General features: G+C 37.0%; 1 protein-coding gene across 2 annotated transcripts in view; it reads right to left on the bottom strand.

Moving 5' to 3' along the window:
• ATG5 (autophagy related 5) overlaps nucleotides 1–15,080 on the bottom strand; it is a 73,585-nt gene that overhangs the window by 43,345 nt on the left and 15,160 nt on the right. For both annotated transcript variants that reach the window (XM_059468227.1, XM_059468228.1), the window contains one exon: nucleotides 11,371–11,533. In XM_059468227.1, the coding sequence (XP_059324210.1) occupies nucleotides 11,371–11,533 (163 nt within the window). The remainder of the gene's footprint in view (nucleotides 1–11,370; nucleotides 11,534–15,080) is intronic.

Here is a 15,080-nt window from a genome sequence, read left to right on the forward strand (position 1 = left end):
AACCCCAGCCTGCAGAGTCAGAGGTTTAGTCTGAAATGTTCAACACAAAGATGACCGCCTGCTCCTCAGGAACTCTTTCAGAGGGAAGGTGAAGATTTAGCAAGGTGAAGATTCAGCAGGTTTCCTTTTTGCTTGCAGGCAGCACTCAGAATGACTTGTAGCTTTCACTACAGATGTGTGAACAGGCATTCCACAGCAGGCACTGATAGATTTATGCTCCAATTACCACTTCTAACTCACTTGAGAAAACTGTTATGGTGATACACCAAACAAAACAATTCAGACCTACTTAAGCTAGTGAGCTTCAGCAGACTTAAATAAGGAATCTCCATATTTGGAGACATCCTACTTGAACAGAAATAAAACAAACATTAATTTGATTTACTTGTTTAATGCTCATATTACTGTAATTAGGAATGTTGGATGAACAGTTTACTGTTCTCAAAATTCACCAGAAATGAGCATCACATCTGGATCAGGAGAAAAAGAAATTATGAACAACTAAAAAACTTATGTCAGAAAATTAGGCGTATTAACCCTTGTGGCATACAAATATGGCACACAAGGAAGGCTCTGGATGACAAAAAGAAGTTAAACAGTGATAATGTGCAGTTAACGCACTTCTGTTCTTCATTCCCGTTTCCTCCCACAAAACACGCCAGAAACCAGGTAATCTTATTTAAGTCAGCTAAAATTAAAAATTTATACCCCTCAGATTATTCTCTGAACACTCAGGCAGTGCCTAAGACAATCTATTGTTCAAAGTTCTAATAGTTTCTGTGGTTTCCAAATATAACAGCAATAAATCTGCAACAGTTGAATTATGAACTTGTTGCATTTTGTAATCAAGCATGTTCTGTCAATCCACCTGATATCCCAGGAATTTTAGCTAGACATAATGGAGTCAGGTATCCTAAGATCTCCACTGTGTACAGCACTGTCTGAAGACCTCTGAACAGATTCCTCCTCACAACCCTATATTGCTGCCTTCCAAACATCTTTCCAGTGATAAAGTATTTTCACCACAGGAAACAGAGTTGGGTGTAAGAAAACTAAGACAAATTTTTAAAGCAAGCAGGAGAAAAAAAAGTTATCCAGTTTGCATACTGATATATATGACCTGGTAAGAGCCTTTATTAGCAGAGCATTGGCTGAGTGCCAGAATCCTAAAGCTCCAAAAGTACAAAATCCAAAAGGGACTGCTTTTCACAGAGTTCTTAAGACTAAAAGCTTAAAAAGACAAACAAAACCACTAATGAATTTCCACCCCAATCTCCTTAAAAACCTAAGTGAAAGGATTCTTCCTTCTCTCATTTTTATGTATCAGTACCCCCCATTTTTGCAAAGTCTCAAGGAAGCTATTAGTGCTACACTGAGCTGGAAGAGCTAATTAGTTTATTGGCTAGACAGGACAAAGACAGAAGGTACTGGCTGGAAATTTAACAATCAAAACAAAACTAAGTTTTCATCAAGCCAGTAAACAAGGAAGAGTTCTCTACCTATCAGCAGAAGCACTTTATACCCTTGTCTCCCTCCCTCATAAAAAGCTTATGCAGTCTGCATGACATCTAAACCACCCTAACAGTCAAATCTGATCCCTTTTGTTTTTCACAGTTTGCTTGAATTGTTGGAGAGTTTCTGTATTAGCAAAAAGAGTACTTGCAAAAGGCAGATGTCCCTATCTGAATAACAATATTTAAAGTAATGACAATAAGATTTGAATAGAAGTGAGATTAGTGACAGTACAGAAGTTTGATATGACTCCACTAATCATATTTCTTAAACAAGAGATGATGATTCTACATAAATTTGCATAAAATGAAATATAAAAGCTTCTCTATGTATTTTATGTCAAAGATCAGAAAGTTCATGACCAAATAATTGAGAAATGTATCAGCCAAGCTGCTAATATTTATAACTATCTATTGCTTAGAAATGCAGTCACTGAATGCCCAAAAAACAGACATCAGCCTTCAGTACTACAGAGATGCACAGAATCTATGAGTTGGCAAAACTACAAAGAATTAATGTCACCCATGAAAATAATCTCAAAAATTCATTAAGCAACAAAGCAAACTCAAACATACATTTACAAATACAGTATGCCTACATTATGCATGTAGTGTTCAGAAACTGATTAGTAAAATTATTCATGTCCTTAAAGTACCCATTAAAACTGCTGGAAAAATTACTGACACAGGGAAACACTGGGAATTGTTGTTTTCTCCATTAAACCAGACTGGAAATCTGTGGAAACCAGGGCACTGGGAATATTTCTCTGTCTGCTCTGGGGTGCCCTGATCCCCAGAGGAGCACTGACTTGCACCCTCATTCATGGAGGAAGTTTCCTAGACTTCAAGATAGACTAGAATCCACAAAAGTGTGAAATAGATTATAGAGAGTAGTGTAGGTGTATCACTTGGTGAGAAATTTAGGTTTTGGGATTTTTAGTATGTTGTGGATGGAAGTAAGATGGAAGGCACAGGGTGTTTTCCTGGGTTTCTTCTTCATGCTTCTTCTTCCTTCTTCCTCATGGGTTTGGGTGGCATTTTGTAATTGGGCAGAAAAGTCAGCTCTTTGGGGGCTCTTTGGGATCAGTTATTGGGTTAAAAGGGAAAATAATCTAGGTGTCAGTTCTTAATTGGATAGTTTAGTCTTAAAAAGACCTTGTAACAAGAGATTGTTGGCCATTTTGGGCCTTCTAATGAAAAGCTGCTGAACTCACAGTAGTGAGACTGTTTTACTGATAAGAAATAATAAACACCTGAGTTTGAACATGAAATACCATCTCAAGTGCCTTCAATCCAGACACAGAAAAACCGATAGAAATCCTTTAGCAGTCATTGTAATTAATCCAAATTTATACCTTGTCATGTTAAAAAGTTCTTGGTAATGCCATTATACTTTGTTCTTAATAGACAGCAATTGCTGAACCTCTTACTGTTGAGCAGTGTTAACTAAGGATTAGTCCCAGCTAAGGGCCAAAAGGTTGGGCTCCCTTTTGCCCCTAAGTCTCAGCATGAAATGGTCCTCAGGCAACCAGAAAAATTAGTTTCACACATACTAGCCTCTTACAGTCATTTCCTGAAACTCAAGTGCTGTCATGCTTCAAACAACTTGAAATTTCACGTGGATCCTGAAGTTAGACACGTCCCTTTCACCCACATGAGGCTACAACAGGATGGATCACTGGGAGGGTAAAGGGCACTGCTCAAGTGCCCCCCATCAACACGTGCATTTCACTACAGCATAGCTTTAAATCTGCACACAAACCTGGGAAATTACCACAGAATGGAAAAATACACCTGCAAATACCTTGCAATGAAAAGCCCTGGTAAAAGCATACAGACAGTTAAAATGAAGTTCCCACTGCAGTGTAGTAGGCAAAAGAACCACAAAACTCCACCCTAATCTTTAACCTTATCAACAAAAAGATCATAATTGTAAGGAACTATTTTGTTTCTGTAATTGATAACGAGGTAACTATCAGAGATTATCAGATTCTAGGACTGGACATACTTCAAGAAGGCTGTTGAGAGGGTTTAGAAAACAGAAAGAACTAATACAAAAATGAGTTGAAAGACTTGAAATTCAGAAAGGAAATACTAATTCATGGCTCTTGTATTTCAGCATCTTTTAAGCAAGTCAAAGAAGTGAACAAACTGGTGTAGCCCTTGGGTAGCATATATGCACAATTTTGTCTGGACTATTAATGGTTTCTTCTTAAAGACATTTATTGGAATAAATTAAACAGAAAGCTTGAAATTAAATCGTATCTGTAGCTCTGTGCGAGCAATACCAACTCGCAGCCTGCAGGCAACTGTCTTCAGTACTAAAGTTTAGAAAACACAAAACTTGTCCATTCTCAGTGGTTCACCACTGTCTAACAACCATATGAACCATGGAATACTTGGGGACAGCACTAAGAGACTACAGACTCATGTACAAGATGTACAAGAATGGCAGAAAAACTTTAGTTTGGAAGTGCCTTTAGAGGTCAAGCTTTGGAATAGCAGCTCCTCACCCTGTCCCAAAAGTACACAAAGTTCAATGAGTTTGCTCAAGACCTTGCCCAGTGAAGTTTGACAGTCTCTGTGGGTTTCCACTCAACCACTTTCACTCCCTATCACACCCCACCCTCCCTTCCCCAGGTACCATCAGACTTCCTGCTGCTCTAACTAGTAACTGTTTCTTGTTTGGTAATTGCCAGCTCCACTGACAGTGGACACAAGAGTGAGAGGAGTCTGACTGCATCTGCTCTAGGGGCCTTCCTTTCAGGTAAAGCTGGTATTTAATCCACCTTCAGCTTCCTCCTCATCTTCAGGCTAAACAAGGCAGCTGCCCCACTCTCTAACACATCATGCGCTACAGCCCCTAAGAATTTTACCAGCACTCTGCTGGATTCTTTTCTGTTTGCCCACATATCTTTTGTCTTGGGATCCAAGAGGACACAGCACTCCCAGTACAGCTTTACAAGAGCTGAGCCAAGCAGGGGGCACAACAGCTTGAGTAGCTCCCAGGTTAATCTTTATTTTGGCAACACTATGCAAGAGGCTTTCGCTCAGATTCTTGTTCACCATTATCCACTTCCAGAAAGCTGCTTCCCAGTCAGCTCTTAGACTGCCATGGGCTTTTTCCAGTCTCTGTGTCAGCTCTGGGAGGGTCCAGCCCATCATGACCCCTCTGAATGGCAGATCTGCCCTTCAATCCACCAACTGCTCCCACCAATTTTTCCCTTCAGTCACAGACAAACTCACTAAGGGTTAATCTGTCACATCCATACAGTCAAACTGTAGGGTAGAGAGACCTGCAGCTGAAAGTCAAAGATACCTTTATATGTATCCCTTTAATGTTAAAGCAAGCATATTTTCTACTGACTCATGTTTTAACAAGATTGCTTTTAACTGCTGTAGCCAAAAAAAAAGGCTTCTCAAAATTTACTATAAATACTACTTCCACATTGTTCCCAGGAAGACTAAGACTCTGCATGCATACATAATTCTGCTCACTGGTATTTCTAACCAATTTTATAAAAACTTAAGTTCTTGAGTGGTATGCTTCAAGCATGAAGGAGTTTTTGTTGATGAAATATATATTTTGAACACTTTAAAACTAATTTCTGCACTAGTCAGAACAGCTGATTATTAAAATTTCCCAGCTATATAAAGACTTGTTTCTAAATTACTTAAGTTCTTGAGTGGTATGCTTCAAGCATGAAGGAGTTTTTGTTGATGAAATAGATATTTTGAACACTTTAAAACTAATTTCTGTGCTAGTCAGAACAGCTGATTATTAAAATTTCCCAGCTATATAGACTTGTTTCTAAATTACTTAGTTCACCTAAATTAATAATTCATATTCTTGTTTTATAAAAACACCAATAATTACAACTATCAAGGACTTCAGGAAGATTTTGGTACACATCTGACTCTCAATGACTACTACAGTTAGTGAGAGCTTTTTTGAGATCACAGCTGAAATACTGGTATGACATTATTAAGATATTTATTTTTCTCTTCCATTTTACATTGCCACAGTTAAACTATTCTTGCTATTAAATATCTAGTTTACCTGGGCATTTGAAAACCCATGGTATATAATACAAATCCACCCATAAAAAGGGAACACAAGTTTACTGAGCTTTTCAGACTACCTTCATATATGAGTCACTATCAGATAGAGATAGGACCTTAGAACAGTTTTGACTTAATGTAGCAGAAGCCACAGAAATATGTGAAAATATTCTTGATGTGACAGACAGCAAAGTAACAACATTCAACATAAGAGGACATTTTGAAGACTGTACAAGAAAGCAGTATGTCATTCTTCAGGTTATCTATCAGATCAAAAAGGCATTTTCCCCCTGTTTTCTTATAGTATACACAAGGGAGCCCATACCTTACCAACATTCTTTTCACTTACTAAACATACTCACAAACCAGAAGTTTCACTTTAAGTATTTTACAGTTGCCTTACCACCACCTCCCTTCATTTCTAGGTCACCAGTTTACCTGGAAAAGGTTCAGGCAAAGAAAGTCATCAAGATGGACTACTTCCGTTCTTTTATTCAAATAACAAAATGCATAGATCCTACAAAGCTTTGTCTATACAAAAACCAGGTGATCTCAGAAGACCTGTCACTTAAACTAAAAGGAAAGCTCTGATGACAGACAAGGTGCAGTGGTTTTGGTTCACCAATTTAAGATTTCCCCAATGTTGAGGTTTTCCCAAACAATGTGCTGATGAGTGTGGTGGGTTCAGTGCTGGCCAATCACCCATGCACTCACTTCTGCTGTGAGACAGGATCAGGAGAAAGGCAAAGCCATTTCTGAAACACATACACCACAGGTTGTATAGGAATTAGAAGCAGGGCTTGTTACAGACTTTCCTGAGAAAGTCAAAGGGAAAAGGACTCCCAGCAATTTTATCCTTCCACCAGCTCTCCGCTCCCTGTCTAGGATAGCCTTGGAATTTTGATTTCTTAATTTCTAATTATGCTTTCTCTATAAGTATGAAAACTGACCAGCATAACACCATGTAACTTTCTAACCCACTTTGCTTTCCCTGTACTATGTTTTTCCTAAAAAAAAGCTTTTCTTAAAAGTTAAGAAACTTTTATGTTAATGCATATTAATAAATTCAGGCATTTACTAGGAGAAAGTAACTTAGAAGCATTTCAAATTGCAAAACAAGAAACCTTCAACAACTAAAGGAAGTTAAATTTAAAAGTGAAGTCTATTTTTTAGAGACACTTTAAATTTTAGTTAGCCCATACAGATTTTTCAGGAAATTACTTATTTTGAGAGGGAGGGGAGGAAGAAAAGTAGAAGGCAGCAAAAAGAGACCTTGAAGTTTGCTCCTTCAGAGTGTAATGGTTTTCACTGGACACATGGCCATCTAACACAAGAGGGTGAAAATGCTAGAAACACAATCTCTACCTCATCTCTATGCAACCTGCTCTTGTGGCAGAGACTTCAGTAAGATTGTGAATGCTGTGTTACCTTTTGTTTTCCTTCCTTCTCTGCCTTCATGTAGTTCTTGCCCTCCTTTGAGACCCACTGGTTCTCACTGGCCAGACAGAAGACAGACAGACAGACAGACAGACCTGCTCTGCCCTCCTGCTTGAGAGTAGAGAAGAGAAAGGCAAGGGGGCAATGCAGGCTGCCAACAATTCCCCACCTTTGAGCCACAGCAAAGGGCAGCTACTCAAGCACACACCAGGCCAGCACAGGGGACAAACAAAGCCAGAAGCAGTTTCAGGGGGATGGCAGTTTAGACTCACAATACTTCACCCATGTGAGAGGAGCATTGGCTTAGTCATTTGTGCAGAAAGGGTAACAATCCCATAAACACCACAGAACTAACAGTGAGGTCTAGGTCATAATCCATTACCAGAAAAACCACCACAACTAACGAAACCCCAAATAAAACCTGCTGCTATGGAAAAAACCCCAAAACATCCCTTTAATGCAAATTACACTGTATTAAAATAAAAAAGAAATTAAAATTTCAAAATACAAAAAGATTAATCCCATATTTGGATTAAAAAAAATCCCAAACATTTATGCCACTTGGAATATCATTAACAACCAGCTGATTCATTCTGCAGGTCCATCCTGCTTGAAGCCAGACCCTGCTCAACACCAAACCAGCAGTGGGCTCACTTTGTGCAGGGCTATCTGAACCAGCCTAAATCACATTCTCTCAGTTCCATGGTATCAGGAACACCAATGTTTGGTGTGTGCCATGCTAGCTGAATTCCAGAATAAGCAGGTACGGATGCTAGTTATAAAGCAACTTGATGCACTTTGGGACATTTTTAACTAAGGAGGCCCAGGAAGGTAATGATTGGGTTTTTAAAATCACTTTTAACCAATACACTAATTTTCAAAGTTCAAATGAATTATTTAATCTTTTTTCCACAGTTAACCAAACCTCCACAGATTGAACATGGAAAGAACTCCCCATTTTGGTACCAATTCAGGGAAGAAGCAAACAAGGTAGCTTTGCATTTAAAAACCAGTAGCTTCTCCTGATAAACTCCAGAAGATTTTCTAAGCAAATTTCAAATGATGAGTTGAAATCACAAATACTTGTTCAGCTACTAAAGCATGCTCACCATGGGGTAAAGGATAGCATTGCTTCCACCAGTTCTCTATGAGGAGGAGAAACACATCCATCAAACCTGAGTGGGTCAAATGTATGCAGCACAAGAAAGGCTCTAGGACACTCCCTTTTTTGCAGTTTGAACATTTTAAAACAGAAATGTGGTAACTGAGAACAAACACAACTTCTGGCTCTCAAAAACCCAAGAACAGTTTAGATAGATTTTGGAATGAAATGCAAGACAACACAGGGCTGATTCTGTCAGTAAGGCAAGAAAGAGATCAGATGCATTAAAAGATAAAATGTTGTATATTCTGAATGCTCGCAGGATTTTTCTCCTCTACTAAGAACAATTCAATATGGCCACTTAACTTCTGGTAATCCCTACAGCATGAATGAGCATTACATTCTTTTTCCATAATATTTTCAGTAAAATAATGACTTCATTATATTTTATAATATATAAAAGAAACATTAAAATAGTTATGAGTTCTTACTGTTTATTTTTCCCACTCATGTATCAGAAATACCAAGTCTATTCTTCATTGGTTATAAATGATGCCTGTGAAAGTTCCAGGGTACAGTGACTTCTGTTAGTCCACAACTGATAAAAAGCAGATGTGCTGAATCTAAATCCCCTCATTTATCAGAGCCATTATATACTGAAGTTATAGATATTAATTCTTTGAACCATGCAAAAAATACAACTCTCCCCCTGGAAACAGCTGGGATTTCATTGGTTTGATCCTGACTCATCAGTAGGCCCATAGAGTCTTAAGAGTTTTAAAGCTGAAAACCTTTATTTTTCCGCACAAAAGGCAAGAAGAAAAAAACCCACCCACTTGAAAATCCCTTTCATGCATGATAAAAATGGCCATAACTCTATCAAACCAAAAACAGTAGTAACGTTTTCCATGAATTTTGACCAAAGAATCTGAACAATTCATACAAAAGAACAAAGGTCAGTATGCTGCACAGTCTGCTTTCATCACTTCCCTACCACAGACAGATATCCATGGCTGGTCAAAAATGTACCTGTCCCAAAGAAGAGTTCCACCTCAGAAATATCTGGTTTATGAATCAAAAATTGTCTGTGAAGAGCAAGAAAAACCACAGCACAAAATAGAAGAATATGTTTTCTTTCCTGATTTGGTATCAGATTAACATAAAACCAGAAACGGTGGGAGGCGGGATGTAAAGGTTGATATGAATAACCAGCAGCTGTTACCGGCATAAGATTTTCCCACAAATTCACTATTACAGCTCTTCTGTGCTGCAACTTACTGCAACTGGTAAGTTTCATGTGTTACCTGTTCAAGTAACTACTTCTCAGCAGAAACATTTATACCAAATTACTTGATAGTTATATTTCTCCAAACAAAACTGGATATGGGTTTTTTTCAAAAATGTAAATTCAGGACATGTCTTCTAAGTAATGCTATCACTCATTAAACAAATAACACTTCCTGTAATTAAGAACTGAAGAAAATTGTTTGAATTTGCACAGCAAAAACAGTCTGCAGATGTACCTTTACTTACAAAGCAGTTATCACAAATGCTACTTTCTTTTCTTTTTTGTGGTCATTTATTCTGTTTCACAAAGGGGTTTAAAATTATTACATCTCAAACGAAAACCTATAAAAACATATTGAAAGATACAACATGCTTAAAAAGAGTTTTCTTGGTTTCACAAGCTTTTCTTGTTTCTCTTTTATGAAGAGTTGAGAAATTAAAATTAGCATTTGAAAGATTGCTTAAACTTCTCATTCAGGTGTCAGATTCCACAGGTGCAATTTCTCATTAAGTACAGTGAAACCTTGAAATCAACTCTGCTAGGCAACCTCTGTTCTTAACATATAACAGCAAAACAGAAAAATTCTCCTTTGCCTACAACTGAAGATATTCTTAGACAAATAATCAACTAAAAGATAAAGCCTAAGATGAGCACAAAAAAACCATGCTGTTTATTTGTCCTATTACCTTAAATATCAAGAGTATCAAGATTCTGTAACTTCTGGTTAAAGGAACTTTAACTTCCACTGTTTCATTTTGAAGGTATGCATGGGCTTCCTCAAGATCTTACTACTCAAATGGCAAATTCAGATAATGCTTTAATTTTTAACTCAAATTAAATAAAAAATAGAAAGCAGAGTTTCTAATAACAATTCATCTTCAAAATTATCACTAGAGTACCTTTAATATGAAAGGCAGTACCACTAAACAACAATGAAAAAAAAAGCCACACACCCACTGAACACACACATTAAACCAAAACTAACTTGGAACGTTCTGGTCTAAACCAAAAGCATGGTTCAAGTCTTCTTGCATTCTAAGGTTCTTCTTTTTCATTTAATCTTTCTTATACATATACGGGAAGACATTAATTCTAACTGTTCAGTATTTTGTCCCACAACACAGAATAAACATCTTCATGCTTCTAGTAAAATGTTTTCATTAAATAAATTTACTAAGGATAATATAAATGACAGCTTCAGGAGATGAGAAAAATGCAATGAAAGCAACATGATCACCCATTCCAGAGAGCAGTTTCTGAAATACTTACAAAAGCTTTTTAACTTACAAGCTCTACAAACCTTAATACAGAAGACACTACAAACAAAAGTTTTATTGTGCACTGTAATATGGATTCATACCATTTATGCAAAATAAGAACACTAATTAAAGATCTTGTTCTGAATTATTTTGCTGACTTTTCCAAGTCAATACTTATTTTTGCAGAAGTCCTTGTGAAAGCCATCAAGCAATTTAAAAAAATGGCAGAGAGAAAAGTAAAATTATTAAATCTACTGGACAACTTTTCTTAAAGTTTACTTATATTGTTACCAGTGAAAATCCATAAGCATTAACTAGAGGAGACAATCTCTTATGCATCTTCCAAGATAGCTAATACTGAATACTTACACCCCAGGTGTCTCCCAAATAAAGACCATCATTTGCACAGAAGTACACTAGACAATATTTATCTATTTTGACTTGCTGCTAGTTTTGGTTTGTTAAAATAGAGTCACGACCCAATCTAATTCCTTGAATAACTCCAGGCACATTTAAATTAACACCAAAATGATTATTTTAATTTAAAAAAAACCTATAAAACACCAAAACCATCAATGCTTTCCATGACACTAGACAAAAATTCTGCAGAACAATGACATTTTATATCTCATGCAATAACTGAAATTTGAAGAAATTATTTATTAGGTTGTTCAACCTGAATATAATTAATACTTGATGTGTTGTATTTACCATTCTGTAATCCCATCCACAATTGCTTATGATCCTTTTTTTGCATTTCATTGATGACTTGACTTTTGTGCTTTAAAGCATCTGCTTCTTTTATACAAGCCATAAAATGAGCTTCAATCACATCCTTAGAATGGCAGTGCAGAAGATCCTTTTCTGGAAAATTCTACAAAAATAAATGATAGATCAAGAAAAGTAAATGTATCATACACCTTGTATGATGAAGAATAAATGATAATTTTAAATAGGCACACATTTATGCAAAAGAAGCACACTGGAATTTTCTAGTTACAGAAGAATGTAACAACCATTCTCTCACTCTGCTGACAAGAAACAGGTTGCAGTGAAAATGTTTCAGGAAAAATAAAAGCTCAACAACTTTCTGTAAAACCAGAATTTTAACATGTTTTCAAGCAGATATTCAATCTCAGACATTAAATAGAAGAAAATGATGAGAAGTGACAAGCACCTAATACAAAATGGCTCTCTATGATATTTTATCAACCATTTCTATGCAGTTCCTTGAAAATCAAGCAGTATCCCCTACATATAAGAACTGTAGCATATCTGTCACTTACAAACATTTTTCCTTAGAGACACTGGAAATCTTTGTCATTTCCAGCTTCAACTAATCCACGTGACTACTGCTAGCTTGTGTGACTTGATTTTATATCCCTTTTGCTTGGTTACACTGGCACACAGCATTCAGCATTGCAGATGCACAGCTACCACTCCTCAGGTAACTCTTAACCCTTCAGTAAATGACAACTACCTCTCCTAATGAATTTATTAATGAGTTATAGAAGTATATCTCATTCAGATACAAAAAAAGATTTCTTTGAACGTTAACTGGTCAGAAGTCTGGCACTGTAGAGGTTGTGGGTTTTCTTCCTCCAGTTTTTCTTTTATCCACACTTACTATCACTAACCATTTTATAATAACACAATCATTCACTACCACAAATCCACTACCTTTAGTTTTCACAAGTTTTAAACCCCACCTTTATTCCCTCCTAATTAACTTTATTTTCACAGTTGCTTATGACCATGCTGAATGGAGCAAACCTCAGAGCCAAACCAGAGTGGTGGCACCATCAGTACTCTCCTTCCTAACAAGGGTTTGCCACATGTTTATACTTGAATTCTCATGCTATTCCAACAGAGGCCCTTTCCTCTTAATCCATTACAAACTGGCACTTTAAAAAGCTTTTGTGAGGGACTGTCAAAACCATTTTGGAAATACAAATACATATAATGGAGTATCTTTCAAAGGCTTGTACAACATAGTTAACATGTAAAAGTAGGAGCAACCTAATGCCAGAAAAAACTCTACCTTCACTCCCCCATATAACCTCAAGAAAAAATGACTGCTTCAAAATACAGAAAGCCAAAATATCAAAAAGGGAGCTGGGGATTGCCTTACCTGAAAGAAATTCTGAGGAAAACAGTGATACTTCCCTCCTCATTAGGTTATTGAGAATAATGGAAATTAAATAATGGAATTTCATATAGCATTTCCTCTTTATGACAGTGAGAACCCAAATTCTGGAAACTGTGGATCAAAAGGATGACTGTTTTCCAAAAACAGGGGCAGAAAGAAAAGATTGCCACTATCTTTTCCACTAAAGTTTACATGGTTTGAGCTGAACTCGCAAAAGGAAGTGCTGTTGTTAGGACTGGTGTATGTTAAGCTGACTAGAAAGCTAAGGACAGAGGTAAATCTAGTTTACTAATGAGAATGGCCAAGTATGAAGACATTAAAGAAGACAGAAAAATAAGGGAAGTTCTTCTGGGGCAGACCTTGCTCCTGTTTTACTCCACAAAGCTGAGTGTCTCAGCATAATTGGGCCCAAGATTACTAGGAAAACATTACTGGGACTGTTACTTGCCAATTGACATCTGCATAGGCCTGTAAATTTTTTCAGAAGTTCAATTTACTTGCTCAAATAAAAATGTAAAGTCTTGTAACCAATCCAGAAGAAGCAAATACACAGAAATAGCATACTTAAAGATCAAAGAAGTTCTTTACACACAAGAATTCAAAGAGAGACACTGGCATCCCTCAGAACAAAGGAAAAAACAGTGGTACATACCTAATGCCAAATAATATAAGAACCAAAAAACTGACTTTCCTAGTTAAAAGGTGATGTTTTAGCTAAGTTTATGAAAACCACAGTTTTGTTACAACCACTGTTTCACTACACATGTGTAAATATTGGACTGCAGGGTCTTTTTTTGGACATTCTTCTCTTTCTACAGGTAGACATCGTCCTGCTGACATTTTTGCAATGAATTTTAAATTGCAGCTAATGTGACTCCCTGAGAATGAGTTCCAGAAAACATACACAGTGCAGTCTGCAGAACAGCAAGGATCTATTTAAAACTGGTCAAAGCTAGTTAAGCTAGTGTAAAGAATCTAGACACAGTAGTAGAACTAGGTGTGGCAAGATTAATTTTCCCAGCTTCTAAGGAGTAACACTGTGAAAGACTAGAAAACACTCCTGAACCTCAGTGCTGTATATGCTTTTCTTTAGTAGGAAAACACTGACACATTTCTATGAAGTACTGTGAGGAGAAGCTGAAAAACCTAAACATGAAAGTGATGACTTAAAAAGAAACACTGCACACCTGCAAGAAGTAAATGAAACAGTTTCACCTACATGAGACTGTCAACAGAAAACATGGCATCCCAGCTGATTTATCCATCAGGGTACAAAACAGTAAGTTTTATATTTAAATGTAGGTCATGTATGCTTGTATTTTTAAAAAAAAATTCTAATTGCCTTCTTTCTACCTGAATAAATATTGATCAATCATAATTAACTTCATTCAGATCCCTGAAGAAAGGGACAATTGTAAATTGGTTGCCACTCTTGGCTATACAACTAGGAGATTTGCAAAAAGTATTAACAGATGACATAAGTAGCTTTATGGTGGTGTCTTACTCCCTCCATGTCCTGCATCTTTGAAAGAACAGTTACTATGGGTTGGCTCTGTTTTTTTTAGAAAGCTCAAGAAGTTCTGGTTTTTGTTTTCACATACCAGTAGACCCTTGCAGTATGAACTGGTCACCAAGAAATAGGTACTTTCTGTACAGACAAGAGCACTAAATGACCTCTCACAAAAAAACTGTACCAAAAACATCACTGGCAATTTAAACAGTCTGGTTTCATAACTCCATTCCACCCATATTTATCTCTCAGTTGTAGTCCATAAAACATCTGTTTATCCTGTGACAGTCTACTTGCATTAGACTACATTTACAGAAAATAGGGCATTAAAAACCATAAGGAATGTATCCAGTGGCAGGGGGTACATCTATATATTTGTGTTTAGTTACCATCAGTGGTCTTTCTTTAAGTAAACTGATTTAAAAAAAAAAAACATTTATACTTCTGGCTTCCACAATATCTCCTAGCAGTTCCACCATTTATCCATATGCTACATGGGAAAGTACTTCCTTTCCATTGCACCCGACCCAATCTTCACCTAAAAACCCACAAAGATGATGATTGTCACATCAGGACAGCTGCTGCCTCTCCTCCTGTACATCAGGTCATGGGTGGAGAGGCAGGCACCAGCAGACAATGGCTTCAGCACAACCTCAGCATTTCCCCTGGCACACACAATTCCCTCTCCTCCAACAGTGCTGCCATCTTATCTACTGCCCAAAATCTGGAGGGGTGATTACCACACTGAGAACTGAGTAGTGT

This window comes from Ammospiza nelsoni, chromosome 3, assembly GCF_027579445.1.
Source record: "Ammospiza nelsoni isolate bAmmNel1 chromosome 3, bAmmNel1.pri, whole genome shotgun sequence".
Lineage (NCBI taxonomy): Eukaryota > Metazoa > Chordata > Aves > Passeriformes > Passerellidae > Ammospiza > Ammospiza nelsoni.